Below are 26,528 nucleotides of genomic sequence, written 5' to 3'. Positions count from 1 at the left end.
ATATAATCGATAACCCCCCTCAAACAAGCATTAAAATTACGCCACTGATTGATTTAACTCGGTTTTATAAAAAATTCTCGATATGGAATAATTTTTTTAATGTGGATTTTTTTTCCAACTTCTAAAACGATTGAGGTGTTTTTGCAACTTTTATCTAAAAATAGCAGCTGATATCTGCCTTACAAATGGTGGAATAAAAGAGAATGAAGACTTAGAATAAAAAAAAAGGTAAACGACTCTCCCACCCTAACATCCTTGGACAACACCGCTTGGATGCCCATAGTAACGTCGGTTCTTGACCCGATTTCCACTCTAACCGTGACCGGGATGCGGCATTCCTTGTAGACTACGCAGGAAACACCATTTGGAGTTCTCAATGAATTTTCGACGAATTTTCATCTCTATTTCTAAGAAAATGATACTTTGCTTAACGATAGTTCAGCTGTGGTAGTTATTGTTTGAGTTTTTACATAGTAAAGAATTTGTTAAGAAACATTATAATTCTGTAATTTTCCTACGAAAATTTTTGTTCTCTAAAACGGCGTTTTCCCAGAAGGTGTTCCATGGACAGGATGGAACCATAGAATTCCGTGGAAGCGTTAAAGGGCTTCCGAGATTTGGGACTTTTTTTTTAACCCACTATGATTTTGGAACTTTTAATCTAATTATATCTACTAACTAAACTAATCTAATCAAAAAGCTATTATGTATTTAATATTTTGGTTGCCTTTATGAAATTATTCAAACTGAATTGCCCATAAAAGAGAAATGGCCCTTTTTCAAGAAAGGAAATATTGAAGTTTTTACTAACAATATATTGAATTAATTATGAAAAAGATACACATTTAAAATAAATTGCTTTCGTATTTCCTTCTGAACTTTTCAAATCAAACTAAATTAGGTAACTAAATGAAGTAAAATTAACTAAAATAACCAATAAGGAAATGTTTTCCTAATATAATATTTATAGCAGTTCCTTTTAGTTTTCATTTCAAACAAAAACATAGTTTCTTCGTTTCTCTCTTCTTGGATTTTCTCCGTTTATATATACAGTGGAGCATCGTTTATACGACGCCGAAGGGACCACCGAAAAACGTCGTATAAACGATAAGGTCGTATAATCGATTTTTACTTCTAAAACTTCCGTTTTCAGTTAATTTTAATGTTTAACGTGTTGATTTACATAAATTTCTAAATTAGACAAAGCAAAACAAACAAATAACCAAAGAAGAAAAATTGCAGTGAGCAATTTGAATGTATGTTACCTTTAATTATATTTTCTTGCTCTCTACAATGCCTTCAATTGTGAACTTACTGTTTTCTATGATGCAATTTTAGATTTCTAATCACGGCAAAATCTAATGGTTCACTTGTGCAATTTGCAGGAAAAAAGAGAGCTTTTACATTTTCCAAAATAATTAGTATCGATGGGTGCGCTGGACATTGGTCGATGAATAGCAAAATGTTTCGTTAGTGCCTCTTCATAACATTGTCTAGTTTTTTCAGTCATCTAGTAAAAATTACGGTCGTCATCCAAGCATTCTTGTTAGCACCCTTTTCTGTATCATTCATGTTGGCAAATTCCGCCCTTTTTTAAAATACACAAGAAAAAATAAAAAATTAAATAAAGAACAAAATCTAAAAATCGACGTATAACCGATTCTGTGCGTCGTATAAACGATATATTTTTACATTAAAATGAATAGGAATGNTATAGTACTATGAATTTAGCTGTAGGACATGAAATCTAATTTAAGATTATTAATGATAAAACATTTTAAAAAATTCATTCGTCTTATTAAAAAAAAATACAATATTATTGTTGAATACGTTCACAATTATCTGTATACACTTTTTTTTTATAAAGTAAGGGTTGAAAAAGAAGTTTGATCATTTAGGGTTACATTGCTAAAAAAAAAAAAATTGGGAACCGCTGCTCTAAAGCTACAAAAATTTACTCTTAAACTACATCGTAATCTGTCAAAAGAGGCATTTTTTCTGTTTCTGCAAATCAAATCTGTAACCCTTGATGCAAATTGTATATGTTGGGTACAGATTTCTTTAGTTTCGAATATGAAAAACTTTGATATCGAAGTTGCAACAAATAATTCGATACCGGCTCGTATGGCGGTCAAGGTACCTGAGGAAGGTCCCGGTTTCGATTCAAATCCAGTTTCAGAAGGTTGAAAAAAAAATTTACGACGATACTTTCAAACATGATGGTTTTCAATACCTGAAAAATGTCACAAAAAATGGAATAATTAAAAAAAAAAACTAATCGAAATTTTAGAAATCTGTTTCACTATGCAAAGGAGTGGGTATACAGGCATCTTCATGACAAGTTTCTCAGCCGTATTCTGACCTACGGAAAATATCCTGTGAGTACAAATATTTTCCGTAGTGTTTTGTCATACTATCTGTCACACAGGAAATTTCTGCCAACGGTTTTTCCTCCCGTGGCATACGGATAGTCTCTGACAACTTTGCTGCCAAAAATTTCTCAAATATTGCGATTTTTTTTCAATGTAAGTTGATGGTGAAATATTTCATTTTGATTAAAAGCTTTCTTCAAATTATAGAAAAATTATTATACTGTTATTAAATAAAATTTTACAAAATTGTTTAGTTTTATTACACTGCGGGAAAAAAATTATTTTTTTCAATTACTTGAGAGTACTTAACAGATATTACATATTTTCTTATCGCTGCACTGTGGAACAAAAATCATTTTTCGCGGTCAAAAATAAAAAAAATGGAGCTATAAGAAAAAAAAATCTCAATATGGTTTTTTGTAGTAAAATGTCCAAGGAATATGACAGTGTATTTTGTTTCTTTGGTTTATCAATGGAAATAGCAATTAAATGGAAACAAAGTCGAAATAAAAAAAATCTAATTTTTCAGTCAAATTTTTATTAATATGATAAATCCTTATAGTAAATAAAAATATTAAAACTATGCATGATTTATACATAAATGTATTTCTAAGATATATATGAATTCATTATTTAATATACATACTATTAAAACCAGAGCCATTTCCCTATTTCTGCTTTGTACGATGAAATTGTAACTTTAGGGAGCTCTATAAAAAAAGTCTTACGTTGCCGAGGTAAAAAGAAAATTGTACATTTGTTTGGTATATATACTCAAGAACTAAAAAAGAATTAGCTGCGAATATTTGCGAATTTGGCTGATATATCGATTTGTATAGCTTGTGTCATTTTTATAATAATGATAAAATTAATGAAAAAATTATAAAAATGAATTTGAGATTATTGTTTTTGCTATAACATTTTCAAAATTTTTTATATCTGACAAAATAGATTCATAATTTTTTTTAAATTCGATAATCGAATTTGTAATTAACAATCTTAAATATTTTGATTCAATTTATTTAGTTTAAATTTGCTTTGATAAATATTTGCAATTTTACATCCATTACTTTATTTATTAAAATTATTAACCACAAATTTGTAATCAAAGATCTCAAAAACTACTAGTAAATAATTTTTATCTATTTATTTAAAATTTATTTCAATAATCATCCGCCATTTTAGATCCGCCATTTCTTTTTTTTTTGAAATTTTGACTTCATATTTGAAATCAGCGACCCAAAAAACCTATAGGTGATCAATTTTTAGAACATTGAAGTTAATTTTCTAATTTCGGCCGCATTTTTCTGATTTTGTCCCACTGTGCGCTGGTTTCAAATCTGTAATCTTTTACTCTCCAAGCTACGGATTTTTTTTTAAATGACATTTTTAGTTCCTTTTTTCTCTGAAATTTTTAAGATGTACCCTTTGGTGAAGATGGGACACAGGTGTCCGTTTTATATATTTTTTTACGAATATATATTTGATATTATATACTTGGTATAATTTGATAGTATATATATATGGTATTATTTTAATACATTTTGGTATTTTTTAATTATAAAAAACAGTCTAATAGTTACAAAAATAATCTGTTAGAATTTCGGAATTATATTTGTACTAATAAGATATAAAATATAAAAAAGCAGTTTGAATTTTTTTTTTTCATTCCTATTCAAAAATTCATCATTCATTAATTTTCGAAATAAAAGAAATTTCATTGATGAATAACTATTTCATTTTGATCTAAATAACTGCAAATAAATCTAAGTAACTGCAGAAAATTTTGATTTTTTTCGATAGTTTAAATATTCAATGCTGATGCATTCAATACCTTTGATAACAATGGAAAAGTGAGATTTTTTTCAATAGTTTAAATAGTTTCCTGCGACTTAGTTACGACTTAAATAGATCGAATAAGATAAAAATAACAATATTCAGTCAATTAGATTAAACAAACTAGAATATTACCACAAAAAACCAGTAGGGCATGCGTTCGTATAAAATTCAGGCTTACTCAACCCATTGGGTTCTTATTTTTTAATGCCTGGTTGACGTGTATGCCCCGGCGTAACCGAAAAAGTTAAATGTAATAAATTTATTATGCGAAATGTTAAAATTTAAATAAACTCCATGATATTTATTCCAGTAATATAATAATAAATATTTGTTTAGGTTATTTCCTTAAGATAGATTTCCTACATTCTTAGATAAAGAGAAAATAATTATTTTTAAATCCTTATTTTTAATTTTTTTTCTAACTCTCCTTTTCAATTTAAGCAGATATGTAAAAATAAACCGCTTTGTAAAAAAATAATCCGCTTTGTAAAAAAATAAATATTTTCTAGAGGTAACAAAATTTAATTTATTTTTAGTTCAATATCTTTCAGTTAAAGTAATTTTTCCACCGCTATATGGACCCGCCATATGACCTGATGAGTCCTTTAGTATACTTAATGTCTTTTATTATGTCCTTTATTGTACTTAATGGTTATACTCAATTTTTATCTCAAGACATGATATTCATGATATATTCTGAGATTATATTCTAAAACATCATTTTAGAGAACATTGTAAATATATTATAATTGTAAATATTCTAATATATTATTTTCTTAAATATCATTTTAGAATTATATTCTCAGAATACATCGTGAATATCATGCCTAAAAATTGTAATCATTAATCACAAAGATAGTAAGAGTATAATCATTAATCACAAAAGGATAAAATTAAAAACATAATAAAGAACACGTCTGGAGGCACATTGGCGTCGAGAATTTTTAAATCTTATTTAAATTTTGTTTCACAATTTTGGATAAAATTTTTCTTTTGTGATACTTAATGATACTCACTGTGTGCTCAGAAATTGTATTCTAAAATATCATTTTAGAAAATAACTTCCAAATATATCATTATATATATAGTATTATACTCAGTGTCTTTAATTATACTTAACGGTTGTACTCAAAATTTATCATGAGACATAACATTTACGATACATTGAGAGATTATATTCTAAATTATCATCATAGAATACTTAAGAAATATGACAATATATCACGATAAATCTATATACTACTTAGCTCTAGGGAATACTGTTATCTGTAGATGAATAATAAATGAATTTATTATGAAGTATTATTATTTGATACTAAATTGTTCGAACTTCATCCAAAATTGTAAAAGAGAATTTAAATGAGACCTTAAAAGTCTCGGCGCCAATTTGCCTCCAGGCGTGTCCATACAACTTATAGGCGTAAGATAGAATACAAGGGTGGAATGCCATTTGTTTACCTGTGGAACAATTGCTTTTTCTGCCATATTGAAACATTTTTCAATGCAATGTTTACGAACGGATGAAGAGGTGTTTAGCTTCCGGTATGCATGCATCTTGTATGTTTTATTTCACAGTTGTAATTTTTTTTATTAACCAGAATGTTCCTATTTCATGACATTTTAGGCAAAATGATTCGAAAAATATCTTTTCCCCTTGACAGTACCTTACAGTTGTTTTTAGAAGTATATTGAACTACGAAACGTGTAAAATATTTAAGTTTCTTTAAGACAAAGCAGAGTTTTAATTTTAAACTATATATTCTAAGTTGTTGAAAAGAATCGTCTGTACCTTAAAAAGAACAAATAGCTTAAATATTTAAAGAATATATATATTCAGTTAAAAAAAAATTAGCCAACTTGGCGAAGTTTTGCCATTTTTTGGAAAAATTTTAAATTTTGGCGTAATTTTAAAAATTCAAACGATTTAGTAATTTTTTAAAGATTAATTTCAGGTATTTCTTCGAGTTCAAATTTCACACCATTTTCATAATTAGTGCAGAGGGAGCTGATTAAAAATAAGCAACACTAGTGTAGTCATGAATAATTGTTATAAGCTCAAAACAATTAAAATAAGAGAGCATATTATCCTTTAACAATGACATGATTTTTGAGAATCAGTTAAAGTTCATTTTTGTGAACTTTTACTTTTTTTTCAGTCGTAGAGAAGCAAACAAAATTTGTTTAATTTTAAAAGCACTTAAATGCAGCGCTGTTTGAAAATCCGCATATATATTTGAATTCATTATAAGTAGTGATCAAAATTATTTCAGATTAGAATTATTATTAGAAAATCCATATAAATGAACAATTTAAAAAATTATACTTAAAGCTGGTATAAAGAATAACTGCAGTAAAATTTGGCAGCCATTCCTTATTCTTTTGCGGGATATATAGCTTTAAACTTAAAATTAAATTGAAAACTTCTTAAGCATAAAGGATCCAAAATGGTAACCCTGGCTGCTAATGGGTTAAAAAGCTTCTGCTGTCAGGTTAAACCACATCTAAAAAAAAAGACCAAAATAGAAAAAATCTTTTTTTTAGATGTAGCTAGATTAAACCACAGTTAAAAAGGAAAAACAAAGCAAACCAAAATAGGTGTAAACTTTTTTAATCAAAAATTCTAGATCATTGAGGGTAATAAAAAAAACGTCTTATTTTAATCTACGGCATATAACATTCTAAATGTTCATAAGAATTAAGAGATTCAAAAACGTTTACATCCAAATCAGTAGACCACATCTGAAGAAACCAAAATAGATGCAATTTTTTTAATCAAAAATCGCAAACCATTTGCTTGAAATGAAAAGCTTTCTTATTTTAACCTACAACTTACAAAAATACACACAAGAATTTCATACACTATTTTCTTCTCTTTTTTTTTCTTTGCTTGTGAGACGTATATTAAGTAACTTTTGAGACAGAAGCCGGCCAGCAGGATAACATGGAAGGCTGATTAATGCTCTTTCTCACGGACGAACAAACACTGAATTGCCACCAAAACGTAAAAAAGGAAATGTCGAAGATTACGGCATCAAAAAGATCAATTGCTGGTGATAATTCACGAGTTTCTTCTTTCAGATCAAAGACCTCAAAGGAAAGTCGGGAAAATTTTGGTACCAGATTATAACTAATATGAATTAATTAGCTATTTATTACAATAATGACTAGTAAATATACTGCTCAAAAGATGATTAATACAATTCTACTTTCTTTTTTGTTCAAAATTGTTTTTTCAAATAAAAATTCTCTGGTTGTAAAGGAATTATAAATAATTTCTTCTTATTGGTACTTCATAGTACTTCACTAGAATGTGACAGTGTATTGTGAATCACCGGGGGAAAAACAAATTAAAACTGAAAAGTTGTTAATCATTCTAAAATAAATTTTAATTAATATCATTAATATCTCTAATTAATTTAATTAATCATAATAATAATTTTAATTAATTTAATTAATTATATTTAATATTTTTAATTGCTGTAATTAATTATGGTACAATTAGTTTTTAATTAAATATAATTTATTTGTATTTGATTGCCCACTCACTGGAATGCCATGATGTATTTGAAGTCTCTAATTGAAAATTCAGTTACAAATGGAAAGATGTTAGTCATAAGGTAACCTCGACACTAACAATTTAAGAAATGGAAGACCATAATTTAAAAATAGAAGATAAATAATTGTAACTCATTTAAAATTAAACTTTCATTATTCCAACATTTCATTCTATGGAATGAATGAAATATACTTTGTCATGACCTATTAGAGTGCCTATGTTTTAAACCTCAACGCATCGCATTAAAACTGGCAGAGCAACAGCAATGCAATTGTTTTAGTTACAGGCCCACAGGGCGAATAAATAAAAGAAATGGTGATTAAAAAAATTGTCAACCAGTCGCCAATTTTTTCGTTGGAAGTGCAGTGCGAAGTGTGCGCATTTTATTGTTGTTTTATTTTAATAAATTTGGAAATTATTCTGAATGTTTCGTAATGTTCAAAAAATTACTTTACTTTACGCTTGTTTTTCATTTTTTCTTCATTTTAGTAACGAACCTTGAAATGCTTGCCATAATTTTTTGAGTTAATTTTAATTTTTTTTCTCATTAGTAATATTTTACCATAATTAATGAGAAACATTTTAAGGGAAGTGACTAACATTATTAATGTTATCATTTTTTTTAATTGTTTAAAATTTTTAATTTGCGAAAAAAGTGGCCACTATTGTCTCACCATTACTCAGTTACAAAGATTCTTAATTTTGCCTTATAAGTTATGTTTGTGAAATATTAAAAAGACCGACATTTCGTTATGCTATCCTTTGGGTTATTACTTTTTTACTATTTTAACTTTCCCTACCGAGGATATTTGATGATTCATCCACTAGCTGCTTTTACTCTATTAATTCAATGTAACACAAAAAGTATTATCTATAAATATACTTTCCCGAAAGCCTTTTCAAGGATTTCGCACTTGAATGTTATTATATTTTTTCAAGTAATGTGTTGTCTTGGTAACGACACTCAATAACAGTAGTTGCTTTACCACCTGATTTCATTCGATTGCTAACCAAACAGGTGTATGAGTTTCTTCGAAGCACTCAACGTCATTAAAAAGTAACTCACATACGAATCTATTAATCAAAATTTTTTTTGAAATTTTCGCTAACTTGACAATATGACGAATAGTGCTTATGGGAAATAATTTTTCAATGTCATGAATAGTAATTTATTATAACGAATAATGACTTGTCTAATATAATGGATAAGTGAATAATCGTCTTATGCAAAAATGTGTTTTAAACTGATACATAATATTTAACATGAAAGTATTAAATAATGATCTTGTAACCTAAAATAACGTTTAGAAATCAATTAATTATTACTGATGTTATAAATCAGCTGTTTTTATTTTATTTCATTCTTTGTTTAAGTTAGTATTATGAAATAATAATTATTTGAATTCTAGTTTATGCGAATCCTACCTAAGCTGAACTTTAGGAGGATAAGATACAGCTGTTAAGCTTATAAATTAGCTGTTTTCATTTTATTTCACAGTCATTGTTAGTGTTTTAAAATAATTATTTGAGTTCTAGATTATGTAAATCCTACCTAAATTCACATTTAGAAGGATAACATACAGCTATTAAACTTATAACTCAGTTGCTTTAATTTTATTTCATATGTTGCATTAGTATTGTAAAATAATAATTATTTGAATACTAACTTATGCAAATTTAACCTAAGCTCTACTTTTGGAATATAAGATACAGCTTCAAAGCTTATAAATCAGCTGCTTTTATTTAATTTTATTTGTTGCATAAGTTAGTATTATGAAATAATAATTATTTGAATTCTAGTTCATGCGAATCATACCTAAGCTCAACTTTAGGAGGATAAGATACAGCTGTTGAGCTTATAATTAGCTGCTTTCTTTTTATTTCATTTGTTGCTAAAGTTAGTGTTGTAAAATAATAATTTTTTGAAATTCTAGATTATGTAAATCCTACCTAAATTCACATTTAGGAGGATTATGAGGATAAGATACAGCTATTAAACTTATAACCCAGTTGCTTTGATTTTATTTCATATGTTGCATTAGTATTGTAAAATAATAATTATTTGAATTCTAACTTATGCAAATTTAACCTAAGCTCTACTTCAGGAATATAAGATACAGCTGCAAAGCTTATAAATCAGCTGCTTTTATTTTATTTTATTTGTTGCATAAGTTAGTATTATAAAATAATAATTATTTGAATTCTAGCTTATGCGAATCCTACCTAAGCTTAACTTTAGGTGGATAAGATACAGCTGCTAAGCTTATAATTAGCTGTTTTCATTTTATTTCATTCGTTGCCGAAATTAGTATTGTAAAACAATAATTATTTAAATTCTAAATTACGTAAATCTTACCTAAAGTCATATTTAGAAGAATGAGATACAGCTATTAAGCTCTGCTGTTTTCCTTTTATTTCATTCGTTGCTAAGTTTAGTATTATAAAATAATAATTATTTGAATTCTAGCTCATGCGAATCCTACCTAAGCTCAACTTTAGGAGGATAAGATACAGCTGTTAAGCTTATAAATTAGCTGTTTTCATTTTATTTCATTCGCTGCTGAAATTAGTATTGTAAAACAATAATTATTTAAATTCTAGATTATGTAAGTCCTACCTAAATTCATATTTAGAAGGATAAGATACAGCTATTAAGCTCTGCTGTTTTCCTTTTATTTCATTTGTTGCTAAGTTTAGCATTGTAAAATAATAATTATTTGAATTCTAGCTTATACTAATTTAACCTAAGCTCTACTTTAGGAGTATAAGATACAGCTGCAAAGTTTATAAATTAGCTGTTTTCATTTTATTTCATTAGTTCCAAAGTTAGTATTGTAAAATAATAATTATTTGAATTCTAACTTATGCGAATATTAAATAAGCTCAACTTTAGGAGGGTAAGATATAGCTGTCTTTATTTTATATCATTCTTGCTAAAGTTAGTATTATGATATGATAACCATTTGAATTCCGGTTTATGCAAATCCTATCTAAGTTCAACTTCAGGAAGTTAAAGATACAGCTTTTAAGATTATAAATCAGCTGCTTTCATTTTATTTCATTAATTACTAAAATTAGAATAACAAAATAATAATTATTTGAACTCTAGCTAATGCGAGTCCTATCTAAGCTCAACTTTAAGAGGATTTGGTTCAGGATGGTACAGAAAAATGGGAAATTGTGAAGTAATGTAATATTCACGAATAAACACAGGAAAAACATTTTTATTGAGGAAAATGTTAACAGTACTTAATCACATAATCAAAAATCAGCGAAAATCCTTCCTTTATCCTTCAATATTAACTTTTTTTTTTGTTACCGTCATGATTCATTGTTCTTTAAAATACAGAGTTTTATATACCACCTATTAAAACGTAAATTTTACAACAAAAACTATTAAATAACTTTATCGATTAAAATTTTGTTTAAAAATGCAATTGTAAATGAAAAGTCGTTGTAAAGGCTTTGAGAGTGTACTAACACCCCCCCCCCCCNCCCCCCCCAGATTTAAGATCAAGATCCTTCCCAAATATTGTTAAAAACTTCAACAGAAATCTCGTTTTAAACTTAATTTATTACGTTTTATGACCACGTTAATTTGTCGTTTTAAATTCGAACGGAAGTGCGATTACAGAATTTTATGCATTTATATTCAAATCATTTTTTTCAACATTTGCTCTGAAACACATAAAATTAAAATTTTATTTAATATGATTTATAATATGAAACATTATGTGATTATATAGTATAATAATTAATCATAAAATAGCAATTATGAAAGGAATAAAAATAAATTTTAATTGGTTTCATAAAAAAATCATAAATTTATTTTCCCAAGCGTTTGACTTACTTCAAAACATTGAAACCATTATTAATTTCATTTTTCACGTAACATTAAAATTTATTTGATTATATAATATGATAATCATTCATAAAATAATAATAATGAAAAATAAACAATATAAAATAATAATCTGAACTATGAAAAATAACTTTTCCAAAATAGTTAATTCGTTTCCAAACATTAATTTTATTACTTCATATCCCATTAAAATTGATGTTACTATATAATATGATAATCAATAATAAAATAATAAGGATGAAAAGGACAAAGAATATAGAAATAACTTTTTCAAAACATTTAATTAGTTGAAAAACATAAAAACCATGTTTAATTTCCTTTCTTAATGTAATATTAAAGTTGAAGTGACTATATAATATGATAATCAATTATGTAATAACGATGAACAATATAAAAATAACTTCGTTCAAAACATTTAATTTGTTTCCAGACATCAATATTATGATTAATTAATTATCACAATGAATATAAATAATTCCACATAAAAATGTTTTATTCGCGATATTTAACTTTGCTCATTTACACACAAAAGTAATTTATTCTTCCTTCTCTTTGAATTCGATGGTTACTAGTGATAGCAAATGTGATGTGAATACATAATATGATAATTAAATATACATAAATGAACAATTATGATAAAAAGTAATAAGTATTATGAAGTGAAGAATTACGTTTTTTTTATCAAAACATTTAATTTTGTTTCGAAACTTTAAATAATCATGAATTTTATTTTTGCTTATGATATGAAAAATAATGCAATTTTATAATATGCTAATCAATCATAAAATAATAATTATGATAAAAATATTTTTTTTCTTCAAAAAATTAAATGTTTGGAGAAAAGTTTCAAAACATTTAATTTATTTCGAAACATTAAAATCATCATGAATTTTACTATCGTGTGTGATATGAAACATGATGTGATTTCATAATATGTTAATCCAATCATAAAATAATAATTATGAGGAAAAAAAACAAATTATTGTTATAATTTTGTTCCAAGTATTAAATGTTTAGAAAAAAATTCAAAACAAAATTTGTTTAAAAATGTTAAAATCATGATTAATTTTATTACTCTTGATATAGCATGTGATGTGACCATATGTAATACATCAATTCATAAAATAACAAGTATTGAATTAAAATAAAAAAAATGCTTATTAAAAGTTTAATAAAAATAAAATGGTAAGTTCACGTCATTGTTCTCAGTACATATATACATCCCGTCATTTCGAAGAAAAGTTTACCTATATACTGCGCCATTCGCTTTTGTCTGAAGGTTATCAAAATACTTTTATTTATTTTACTGCAAATATTTTTCAGTGATTGAAACAATAAATGCTCACCGTTCCAAACTGGACTCAACAGTTCAAACGATTCAAACCTTGAAAGTGACGTCATACTTGCAGGTAGAAATGATGAACAAATGATTACGTCATTATTTCTCAAACGATAAAAATACCTGACGAGATAAAAAGCAGTTCAATTTCCGGCAAAAGTTGGATGCTACGTTCTGCCTTGAATAAATTATTCGAATTCTCCGATAAAAGCTAGATTTATATGAATAGGTTATCATTTATTCACAGATTATAAATCTAGACGCCAAGGTCTGGAGCATTTTTCGTAAACTTTAATAGGTGACTGGACTTCGCAAACCAGCCGACCCAATTCCCACAATTCCATAGCTAAATTTGATGCATTTGAATCTGATTTAGTGTCTGAAAAATATATATTTAGAATTTAGATTTTTTTTTAAAAATTTAACTAGAAGAAAAAAAAATTGTTTATTGTTCCTGTGAACAATTCAATTTTCACAAAGATCTTTGACAATTTCACATTTTTTTTTCGAAAAAGAATTGTATATTTAGGACACATATTTCTCATCGTGTTCTATTTTAGAAAATTTTTCTGTGTTACTTTTATCCTAATAAAATTTCAATTCTCCTTCCCATGAGAATAGATATTCATATATATTTTTATTTAGATACATTTTTATTTATATATTTATATATATTTACATATATATATTTACATATATATATTTATATATATCATTTCGAATAGTCTTGAATGAAAAAAAATCGTAAGGTTTTTTATTTTTCGCATTAACACATTATTCTGTATGAATTCAAAAAGGGACTGGCAGTGATTTACTGAAAACAAGCAAAAGTTTCTTGTTTTAGCTTTCACTGTACTGTAAACTAATCAAACAGTTAAATTGTGTATCGAAATATGTATTCTTTAAATTACAATTAATGTTTTTCATTTAATAAAAATATTTCACATATTAATAAAAATATAAACAATCAAACATTTAGATTTTATCTAAAATAAATTCTCGAAAAAATTGGAAATTAATATTTTAGAACATTTATAAAAATAGATGTTTGAAAAATTAAAGTTAAACCATTATTGTGAATTTTTTAAATTTTTTTTTAAGTTTACGAAATATGAAATATGAATCCTAGGTCCTGTAATTCCTGTGACCAAACTTGAAGACTAGCTCTAGAATATACGTATTAAAATTAAGTGAGCAGACACCCATAAACAAGTTTGGGTTGTTTAAAATTTGGCTATTATCCAATGAGGGTGTTAAAAACTTTAAGACTTTAAGTCTGATAAAAATCAACCCTTTAAACTTATTGAGTTTATAAAGAAAAAAGTCTTTATTTTATCTAATTAAAGTAAATAAGCAATGAACAAAAAAATATGTCATAATTTACCATGTTTTTCAAGAGGTTTGAAGCAACGGTATAAAAAAACGTTAACACTTTAAAAGAAATTAAATCATTAAATTTTCTTTTAAAATAAGTTTGCAAAACATTTATATAAATATTCAGACAACTATGAAGGGAAAAAAAATACAGACAGTTTTTAAATATCGGAATATATAAAAAGAAACTATAATAATTTTTTTTAGTCTGTTATTGTAAGTATGTATAAAAATTTTACATTTCAGAACTTAAAATTTTTATTTCTATGAGTCTAATAAGAAATTTTTAAGACTTATAAGCGAAACAATATTACTTACTAATAATATATACTTAAACGCAGAATTAAGTATACATAAATGTATACTTAAACGGAAGTGAGACACATAAGACAATTATCTGTAAAACTATGTAAATTAACACTTACTACAGATAATAAGTTTACATTTAATAATTTTAGAAATCTTTAATATTTGATATTTTAACACAATGATTCAGTTTAAAAAAATATTACTTACGTTTAAAAAAAATCTGATTTCCTTAAAAAGAAATCATGTTCCCTTTTTACATATTGTAACTCAAGCCTTTAATTATATTTAATATTTTTACTCAATTTCAATTATTCAATTTTAATAAAAATCCGATTTAAATACAAAAAAAACTACAAATCAGATTTTAATTTTTAAAAAAATTATTTCTTTTTTACACCCTATTTCTCTTACAAATGATGTTTTCACTCAATAATTCAAAAGAACATTTATTTAAAAATAAATAAATTTAACTAAAAGTTTATTTAATTAAAAAGAACAGTTTATTTATATAAAAAAAGAAAAATGTCTTTCACACTCTGAATTCCACCTCTTCTATTGTATTTGTTACTTTTACCTAGTAATTCTGCTTAAAAAGAAAATCGGACTTAAATATTAATACTTCTTCTTCTTGGACACTACAGTCGGTTACCGGCTAAGGCCGTCTCAGTCAGTTTACCCCATCTAGATCTATTCGATGCCATATTTCATATAACATATCTGTTAACTCCCAAGTCCTTTAACCACTTCTCAACTCTATCCAACCATCTTATTCTAGGTCTTCCTCTTTTTCTTTTTCCCTCTGGTGTTTGGAAGGTTATTTGCTTAACAACATCTTCATCGCTATATCGGAAAATATGTCCTAGCTACCTTATTTGAGAAACCTTGAACATTTTTAGTATGTTAGGTTCTTTGTATTTTACTATTACTAATAATAATAAAATTAAATAAAACAGAAAACCCTATTCTTTTCTCTTTTTTTACGTCTTGGTTTCTACCCATTCCTCTGTAAATATCATCTTTGCTCAATTAGATTTTAAAAAAAATCTGATTAAAATAAAATTTTAAAAATTTGATTTTAATAAAAAAAAAAAAAAAATAATGTTTTTTCTTGCATCTTAGAAACGATCCCTTCTCTTGCATTTGATATTTTTCTCCATAATTCGATTTAGAAAAAAATTTGATCTAAATGAGAAGAATATCTTATTCTAATAGTAAAATGTCATGAATATATATTTTTTGTTATCCCCCCCCCGCTCCTACTCGATCCCTCCATGGAGCGCAAAGTATTCTTGGGTTTCGATTTGTTTTTCCCCCACCTTCCTTTTTCTAGTGTACCCTCCTGTTTCAGTTTCCGATTTCTAGAATTTATTTATATTTAGCTAGTTTCTCATTTACTTTTAAGAAAAATATAATAAGGTACAATCTGTATTTCAATTTCAAAAATTTAAAGTATGTAATGCATATAATCTATTTTGTTTAATATTTAAGGACCAACATAAAAATGTGACTTCTTACTTTTAACAACAACAATTTATCAGAACACACATTAAAAGTATTTAGTGGAGTGTGATTATCTCATTCCTGACAATGTTGAGTAAAAGGCGATCGGCTTAAAAAAATACAGCATTAAAATTGTGACTTTTCTGGATTTCTTTATTTTATTTCATTGGAGAACTAATTCTTTAACTTTCAACAACCACAGAAATGGCACAGTGAGTTATTTTAAGCAAAAAGCAACATTAATATAACATTTAAGAGTTACGTATCCAAAATTAGCAATTTTACCATTTCAACAAAAAAGCATTTCCCATATTTATAAATCATTAGTATTTTAATCCCTATTTTTTTATTATCTAATTGAGGTATTTTAACAACAAACAACGTATAAGTAATCTGAGCCTACAAAACTGTTTATTATTTCCAATAAATCCCTCGTCCTCTCCCCTCTTTTTTTCTACTCTTTTTTTTAAAAAGAAATACACAAACTATAGTAAACTCTCTCATGAAATTTGCCAATAACTTTTTTCACGACCAAACCTTAGAGTAAAAATATACGAAAGCAGCTTAACAAACAACAGCTTTTCGAATATTACATTGACATACATATTTTGCCTACTTTTATTGGGAAATTAAAATGCAGAGGTATATTGAACTTAATGATTGGTAGTGTAGATATAACTGACTTGCTAAACTTATAGTTATTCGATGAGCCGATTATTTAATCGATATATGCTTAATTTAATATTTATCAAACTAGCAATTTAAATAGTTTAGATAAATAATCTGAAGGAAAAAAAAACGAAAAAAATTAGATAAAGTAAGAAAATAAATTGCCTTATTTTTTTACTTTTGCCAACACTTTTGTTATTTATTATTTATTTTTTTATTTTATTATTACTTTTTTATAATAAGAATCCTGTTGAATTTAACAAAGTATTTAAATTATAACCTTAGTTTTATTCACAGAAGTATGACTTAGTTTAGACAGAGTTTAGAAGTAAATATACATTATTCCAATTATGTATAATTCCTATCATGTTTTAGTTTTTAATAGGACATAACGACTATCGACACCATAGACTTTGAAAATAACCTTTTTGGAAATTGATAAGATTTAAAACTGATAAACAAGGTGAGAGAATGTTTTTTTGGTGCTTCATATCATTTAGTAGTAAATTAATAAATAATATACTCTTTTAAAAAAAAAGATAATCTTGCCAGATAATCATCTATTTTTTTTTTTTTTTCGTTTTGACAATTTTAAGAGATTATTAACATAAATGTGTATCCATACTGTTATATGTGAGTAAACATTCATTACAAATTATCTAGTAAAGGATAATCTTTCCATATTATGAACGATAATTCATAGCAAGTTTATCAATATGTGATGATAATTTTATCATATAATCCTTTATCCTTCATTCATGAATTTGTACTATGTATGACGGCGGTTCATATCATTTGATGATAAAAATGAATTAGTAATTTACATCAATGAGGAAAAGATAACAAGAATCTTACCAGATAATCATCTATTCTTCTTTCATATTGATATCCCCGTTGCACTTTGGTGGCATTTAATGCATGAGTTATATGAAGTGCACTAGCATCGAATCGTCCGGCCATACTATGTTGATTTCTGATATCCGGCTCATGTGTTCGCGGTGAAGATAAAGCACTCTTAATGCCCAAGGCATCCGCATCAAATGTACCTTTCCCAAAACCACGAATTTGGTCGTTGACAAGATGGTTTGTTTTTGGTACACTTAAGGCAGCTTTAATACCAACAGACGAACCATCCAGATGTCCTGGGCCAGTTTTTGGCATGTGGCTCTGACAATACACTTCCTTGTCATCTTGGTCCTGCTGATTGTTGTAGTAGGTCCTCAACGTAAGTTTAGTGCCACAGACGAGGCATTTGAAGCATCCTTGATGGAAGAAGGTGAAGTCCTTCAGCGGACCAACTTTGTCCACTTGGTACACGGTTTGTCCACAGCGTAGGCAGCTGTTTTCGTATCTATTCATGCTGCTAGAGTTAGAGAAGGAAACTTCACTTAAAACCACCATTCATACTTTTAAAAAACCAATTGAATTTCTTATAGATACCTGTTGCTTTGTGTGGAATGGCAACACTTATTCGATTCCGATCAAAAATACTTTAAATTCTGCAAACGATTATTATCCTTTAATTAATCTCTATCACGCAGACGATATTTTTGGAATTATTTTCAGTCACGCAAATGATTTTCTCACTTCAGAATATACTAAATCTTCAGACTTTATAACAGCATCTCTCATCGAATGATTTCGCAATTTTTTTTCACGAATAAATAATCATTTTATCAAAAACTAGTGCTGGTGGAAACACCGCAAGTTTACTTAAATGTGCAGGTAGAACGGAAGAAAAAAGCATCCATTATGGCCGACAGCCTCTCTGACGAATGTGGGATGATCGTTGAAGCGTATCTCGCTTTGCATGGAACTTTGAAACTAGTTGGCCGAGCCCAAGGCCTTTTTTCACATCCCACTTAGGTTGAGGTGGGTGGGCAGAGCGCCATCTGGTCACAGGTAAGCAGGTAGGTGGCTGGCGATTTCTGTTTTCTTCACAGGTAAGCAGAAAAGATCCGTAGAATGTTTCCCAATTAGGTTAAACGTGGATGAAAAAGAGAAGGGAATTCTTACGTCACCGTCTATGCAATTGAGGAAATAATAGGGATGAACTGAAGGCGAGAAATAATAAATATTTTTTTGTTCTTCAATATCTGATCAATTATTTGTTACCCTTTGTTTCTAGAACTGTTAACTTTTAATTTTAATAGTTTTTTTTGAAATTGTAAATTAAATCAATTGTCTTTGAGGTTTTTGTTCTGAATGAATGAACTTCTTTCATATTATAATTCGTATAAATCTCATCTTATATTAAACTTCTTCAGTCTTGTTAATTTTTTCACCCGACATCATTATTATTATTGAAAACTTCCCGGATCACTATTTTAAATCTTTTTAAAATTATTAGAATCATTTAATCAAAAATATATATGTTCTTTTTACTTTTTTTTTTGTTTCCTAACAATTGGGATTTTTTTTTAACATAAAATATTTTAACTATCGAATATCATAGTTTAAAGGTCATTCCAACACTATTAACATTTCCTTATCAGAAAATAAATTACATTTCCAAGAAAAAAGTGTAATTGTCTCATTCTTTTGTAATCCTAAATTGCATAAAATTTTTAAAAAGAATTAAGTACGTAGAATTAAAATCTAAACAATATTAAAACAGTTATTATTCACTTTTTAACTAAATGTATTTTTATTAAGAACTTTAACACGCAAGACAAACACATTAATTAAATTTTCTTTCCTATGCCGCAATATTATTTTAAATTTTGAGGTTATCAATGTTTCAAGTTTCTTTAAAATTTTCTGAAGAGTTCAATATGAAACATATGTATTTCTACGTTTTAAGAAACTAGGATTTTTAATAAACAAAAATTAGTTCGAATATTAAATCCATTCTATAGTTAACTAAAATGCATTCTGTTGTCAGAAGGATTAATTAAATTTTTGTTGACAAGAAGTAAATTGTCTCATTATTTTAGACTCACAAAGCGTTTAAATATATAAATAAAAATTTGAATAATTAGAATTCAAGCGATATTTTTCATTTAATGCAAAATGAAATTCTTTAAAAATTTAATGCACAGCATGTTTTGTTATTTTTTTTCCAGCGACATTTTTTGTGAGCAAAAAGTAAATTGTCTTAATGTCTCCAAACTTACTTATCGCTTTAAACTCATAAGTTAAATTTTGAAAAATTAAAATTTAGACAATATAAAAAAGTTATTGTTCTTTTAATAAATTCCCTTTACAAATTTTCAATACAACATATTTTGTTTATTTTTTTAAATTTTTCTTGTAAAAATTATGACCACTTCCCTACAAGCTATATAGCTAAAATCTCATCTGCAGCCTAATAACAACACAAGTTTTAATCGTTTCCTGGCCACAGCAAGTAGAATTTATCTTCAACATTATAGACAAGATGAACTTATCGTCAATAAAAATTACGACTACTTTCAAACAAACTAGAGAGCTAAGATTTCATCTGCAGCTGCATATCTATTGTTTACACAAGTCTCAATCGTTTCCTTACCGTTGCAAGTAGAATGGATGATTACATTATCGCCTATGAGAAATTATCAATCAAAATTACGAAGATTTTCCAACAAATCTAATTAAATCTCATGTGGATCTATGTGCAGGGAGACAATATAAGTTTTAATTGTTTTCTAAGCACTGCAAGTAGGATTTATTATCAACATTATCGACAATATGAATTTATCGTCAATTAATTACGACCACTTTCCAACAGACTAGAGAGCCTAAGATTTCATATACAGCTGCATATCTAAGCTTCAACAGTTTAATGACTATTGCAAGAAGAATAAATGTTTACATTACCGCCTATGAGAACTTATCAAAATTATGACGGCTTTCCAACAAACTAGAGAGTTAAAATATCATATGAAACTCTGCGCATTATGACATGGAAGTTTCAATCGCTCTCTGACCACTGATTATGGAATTTATAATCAACATTATCGTCAGTAAGACTTTATCTCCAAATAAAATTACGACAACTTCTCTCAAACTAGAAAGTTAAAATCACATTTGCAGCTCCATGGTTAAGGACAACACAAGATTTAATCATTTTCTGACCATTGCAAAACTTTATCGTCACATCGCCGACGATAATTTATCGTTAATCAGTATTATCATTACTTTAAAACAAATTAGAGAGTAAAAAATTCATCTATGTATGGTGACAATATAAGTTTTTTAAAGTATAAATTACCGGTAATGAGAATTTATCATCAATCAAAATTAGGACAACTTTTCAACAAACTGGAGAGCTAAAATCTACAGCTTCAAGCCTAATAACAATACGAATTTGGAATGCCAGTCATTTTCTGATTACTGCAAGCAGAATTTGTAAAATATTATCGCCAATGGGAACTTATCATGAATCTAAATTTTGACTACTTTTAGACAAGCAGGAATGTTCAAATTTTAATTTAGAGCTTTGTGCTGGATAGCAATAAGAGTTTAAATCATTTTTCAAAATTTAACGGCGAATAATGTAATATTTAACGCCAAATAGAATATATTTTTAATAACTAGAGTATTTCAAATTCAATTGAGGTTCCGTGACAAATGATTGATTATAGAAGTTGTAAATGTTTTTGAATAATTCAAGCAAACTTTATCGCCAATTTAAATTTCGTCCACTATCGAACCTAAACAAGTGTTCATGAAATTAGAAGAAAATAATGAAATAAAATAAAAATTTAAAAAACTAGATTTTTTAAGTAAACTAGAAAGGGGAAAATCATTTTACTTTTGTCATATTTTGAACGAAAAACGGAGGGCACATCATTCTAGTCATAAACTTCTACCTATACCGAATATTCCCCTCATGTCTTTCGAAAGTGAAGGGCCATGTATTTTACTTATAAAGACTGAAAAAAATAAAACATTTTCCCCATTTAAATTTACACAAGAAAAAAAAAACTTTTTTTAAATTTCTCTTTCCTCTTAATATTTTTAATGGGTACTTTATTCTTTGTTTAATTTTCATTATTTAATATTTATTCATAAAACTATGTATTTATTTTAAAAACTATAGTCAAAAACTAGATGTTTTATAAAAACTAATAGCTAAAGTGTGTTATATTAATGCATGCAAACTTTGATTCTTAACAAAAGGTCAAAACAAAAGAAATTTAATTAATTTTCAACTATTGCGTGTTCGGTATAGTGTGTTTCCCATCTTCGAGAAATAATTGTTGTCAGAAATATGTTCTATTAGTTCATTAAAAAAAATTTTCTTCACAAATTGAAGAGTATAATCATAATTAAATTATTCTTTTATGATAAATTGACTTGTCTACCGCTCCATACATCACACCTCTTCATTTATTTAGGCAAATCAATGTATGGCATTTAGCCAAAATTATTCGCATTTCAGGTTTCAAATTTTTTTGTCAAACAGTTCATGAATTAAATTTGCATTTCCTTCTGAATTTTAAATTTTTAAAGCTTATTTGAGATTTCTGTCTGTGAAAAAGAAGCAAAACGTCATTCAGATCTTTTAGTGGAGATCCTTTTGAAATTATTTGGAATGTTTTAAATTTGTGCAATTTGGAAAACGTTTATGATATATATAAGATAAATTTATTACTTTTTACGCTTTCTTAACATTGGCATCAGCATTAGTAAAAACTACATCGCATATTGCTTTATAATAATAAATATTTCGGTAGCAGCATCTCCAAAAACAATCCCTATATTATTGTGATGCCACAATAGTCATTACATATTTTCTAGTTTTAAAAATTTCTCTAATGTCTTAAACTTATTTTTTTTTTACCTTTCTTAACCAATGTTTAACCCTTTCCTTACGGTAAACCACGTTGCACCATCGCATGTGGTCCACATGTTGTACCAGCCGTAAGCAAAGGGTTAATTAAATTAAACCAATTATTTTATTTATTAGGAAAACAAAAATCTTTTTATTCTTAATTTCTTGCCACAAATATGTTTCAGTTACATGGTTATAAAACCCCGCTATAGTGAACCTTCAACGGACCGAAATTTCGGTTCACTATATCCGGGAGTTCACTATATCCGTTGCGCAGGGAATTTCACTAAGGGTTCCCAAACTCCTCCCTTTTATTGCATTATATTCATATAAATGACTGAAAAATATTATGTAATAGCAAAAAATGTGTTATTTTTCATCACTCTTCGTCTTGCGTACAAATAAAAATTAGTAATCTGTAGCTGATAAGCAATCCTCAACATTATATATGGAAACACTTCCCGACTCTCAGATAATTTTTCCTGAATTTCTGTTATTCCGCTTTTTAAACCTGTCTAACCTGCCATTCGAGCACATAAAAGTATATAGATGGTTTTAAAAATCAGTACAGTCGAACTCGTTTATAACGAGCACAAAGGGACCGTAACATGTACTCGTTAAATCCGAGTGCTCGTAATAAACGGGGTCCTTAAGGCAGGCGTGCAACCAGAAGAGGGGTGGGGGGTTGGGAGGTCGAATTATTGAGTTTACATAAAATTTAATTAATACTTACTTACTTTAATTAATTTAATTAAATACTTTTCTTAATTTAATGATAACTATCCCCCTCAACCAGTAAAAAATTTCAAGTTGCGCTACAGTCTTAAAGGAAAGAAGCAATAAACGGAAAGAAAAATAAAGGAAAAGATTCTTACCAAAACATTTTTTTTTCATTAATCTACATATTTAAAATAGTAGTTTGTTAGCTTACTTTGAAGTTTCAGTTCGCGGTTTTTTCGTATTTCGCGCGCATTTCTTATCATTTTGAAAAAAAGATTGCAAGACAGAAAAATATTGCTCGCTAAAACCGGGTCTTGCTCGTTAAAAGCGACTTCTGTTCCATAGACTTAACATTGATCCAACCAAATATTCTCGTTTCCCTCGGTAAATCCGAGTTCTCGTTAAATCCGAGCTCGTTATAAACGAGTTCGACTGTATATGTATTTATTTTGAAGTACAAATTTCAAAATTATTACAAAGAAAATGGGGGGGGGAGAATCAGTCGAAGACAGAAAAAAGTTCATTATATCCAACTTCCTCACTTTTTTGGTTCACTATATCCACTAAAAATAACATTATACGAGTATAGCAAGGCACGGGACCGAGCATTTCGTTCACTATATCCGGGAGTTCACTATAAGCCGTGTTCACTATAGGGTTTGACTGTACTAATTCTCACAGTCTTGTTGGCGATTCTTGATCGCCAAAGTATTATCAAAACTAATATTGATTATGGGGGGTTGGCTTTATTTTTGGCTGTGTTATCTTTCGAAAAATCACCAACTTTGGATCTCTTCCATGGTCCTAACTGTCCGTTGGGAACAATTCCATCACTTTTTAATTTGACTTTTGATTAGGCAGGTCATGGGGGATTTATCTCCCTTGGCCTGTCCTGATTAATATTATTATGCAAAATTTATTAGACTTAGTAAGTCTTATGGATGGAATTATAATTTGTATCTCGAGCTCCACAAATACTACTAAATAAAAGTTTTATTATGATTACGATCCAGTTTTAATCTTCAACTGTCATATTTCCTTATCCTATTTTTCATCACAATCTTCAATTAGTCAATTAAACCATGCAACTTCCAACCGCACCTAATTTTCCGCCAATATAATCATAAGTTGAGGATGTTTACTGCAAACTTTTTTAATATTTCTTGTTCTCATTTTGTGGCTACCATCTCCAAAACAATTTCAGTTTCATAAGTTGAGGATGTTTACTGTAAAACTTTTTTGATATCACTTGCTCTTATTTTGAGGCATTGTAAATAAATGGAGTAAAAAACAAAAGTAAATTATTTTTAGAAACGCTTAAATTACAGGGATTTTAAATTTATAATCACAATTCATTGTGACATCATTTATAATCACAATTCACAAACTCAAATTCACAATTTTTTTTCAAAATATTTTTTTTTGTGCACCCTAATTCATTTGTAAATTGAATGTAATTTCCATATGGAAACCGAAGCACGAAAGCTAATGAAACAACAAAATGAAATAAGAGACGTTTGGCAAAAATATGCGCGGCAACAATTTTAAAAATAACTTAGCCACAAACTATACTAAATTCATACCTTTGTAATAAGGCAAAATAAGACTCTCTCACCAAAAACAGAATATATAGTTATATATTAATTCATCATTAATATATAACTATATATTCTGTTACATTAATTCATTTATCATTGGATAGAATTCCAGCAGTATTTCGAGACTCCTTCGCCATAGGAAAATGAAATAGCCTTATACATAAGGCTTATACTTATTGTTAACTATTCCTACCTTCTTGCTGTAAGGAATTTTCTGAACTTCAATGGGACAAATAACTTAAATATTTTAAAAGTTATCAAACTTTTTTAAAAATCAACAATTTGGTGCTGTTTTTCTAGCCAGAAAAAATCATCAAAATCAATGAACAGTTCTTAATTCTTAAAAATTTTATGAGTCTCAGATATAGCTGAATTGGAAAAACTTAAAAATTTGTTCATAAACGTCTTTTTTCATAAAATTTTTAGTTTCCTTTATGTTAAAGCTTAGGTTTAGTTTCAGAATTATGGGGAAATTCCGAATTATTTATTACCCCAATGGGTGTCAAGCGCTCTATCTCCTGAGCCACACCGGTTCGCTGATGGACTATTTTATTTTATATCCGTCGTTGAAAAACCGATCCAATTTTGGGTTTAGGACTACTGATGTTCAACTACGTAGCTTTGTAATTTTGAACCCAATCCAGAAGACAAGGAAACTCCTGTATCGAGTATTGGGAGAAATTTGCCTTCGTGGAGGACTTTTTGACGGATCTAACCCGCATTTGCGTTACATGAAGAGGAAGACCACGAGAACCTCCCACGATTAGGCTGACTTTAAAGGGACTCTAACCCATGATCCGTCTACCACTGAGGATATCCCACGCCAGCACTGTGGTCGTTGCAAGCCGGATGGATGCGGGTACGTATCAACCAGCCATCGCCGAGATTCGAACCCGGTTCTACTCATTGGAAGGCGAACACTCTACCCCCTAAGCCATCGCGGCTCGCTGAGGACTATTTGTGGCAATCTAGTCAGGAATGTCGGTGGCACAATGCGATCATACCATTGATGAAATAAAATGGGGGCTCTGAGTTCGATCCTAGCAGCCGACTAACTAAACGACGTATATAAGCAGCGAAGTGCGCGATAAATTAGTCGCGGTAGAAAGTCCTCTCGTTGATTAAGGGGGGGGGGAGTTTTAAGAGAGGGATACCAGCTCAGGCACTTCCCCGTCGCTTGACCGTGGTCAAAATTACGTGGCATTCCTATCAAGGCCGCAAGCAAAAGATTAAGATGTTTCAGCAAAAGTTTTTAAGTTGTTTTAATTATTATATTCTGCAGGGAAAAAAATTGTCGGAAGTCTCCTATAATTTATGCTGATTTACTTTCAGAACTATGAAGAATATCTCATTTCGCGTTTGTCCTATCCGACATTATTATTCTTGGATTAAATGTGAGTACAAGATAAATAGACATTGTACGTGAATAGTTGAAATTGAAGATAAAACATGAGAATGAAACACGAGAAATAATCAAAAAAATGTAAGTCATTTATTGTAAGAATAGATTTCCAAATACAAACATTCAAGAAAACATATTTTCAATTATGGTATAAATAATAATGCAAAATAGTAAATTATTCTTCTACATTTGTATCATCAGCATTGATGCATTCGTAGTAATCATTTTTT

At 28.0% G+C, this 26,528-nt stretch overlaps 1 protein-coding gene across 1 annotated transcript in view; it reads right to left on the bottom strand.

The window, feature by feature from the left end:
- LOC107452533 (peptidase hillarin) overlaps window positions 1–18,747 on the bottom strand; it is a 71,574-nt gene extending 52,827 nt beyond the window's left edge. Inside the window, exon 1 of the mRNA XM_071185159.1 lies at window positions 17,676–18,747. Within this exon, the coding sequence (XP_071041260.1) occupies window positions 17,676–18,221 (546 nt within the window). The 5' untranslated portion in view covers window positions 18,222–18,747. The remainder of the gene's footprint in view (window positions 1–17,675) is intronic.
- Window positions 18,748–26,528: the final 7,781 nt, after the last annotated feature.

Source organism: Parasteatoda tepidariorum, chromosome 9, assembly GCF_043381705.1.
Source record: "Parasteatoda tepidariorum isolate YZ-2023 chromosome 9, CAS_Ptep_4.0, whole genome shotgun sequence".
Classification (NCBI taxonomy): Eukaryota; Metazoa; Arthropoda; class Arachnida; order Araneae; family Theridiidae; genus Parasteatoda; species Parasteatoda tepidariorum.
The sequence above is the reverse complement of the archived record's forward strand: the minus strand, read 5'-3'. Positions and strand labels throughout refer to the sequence as shown.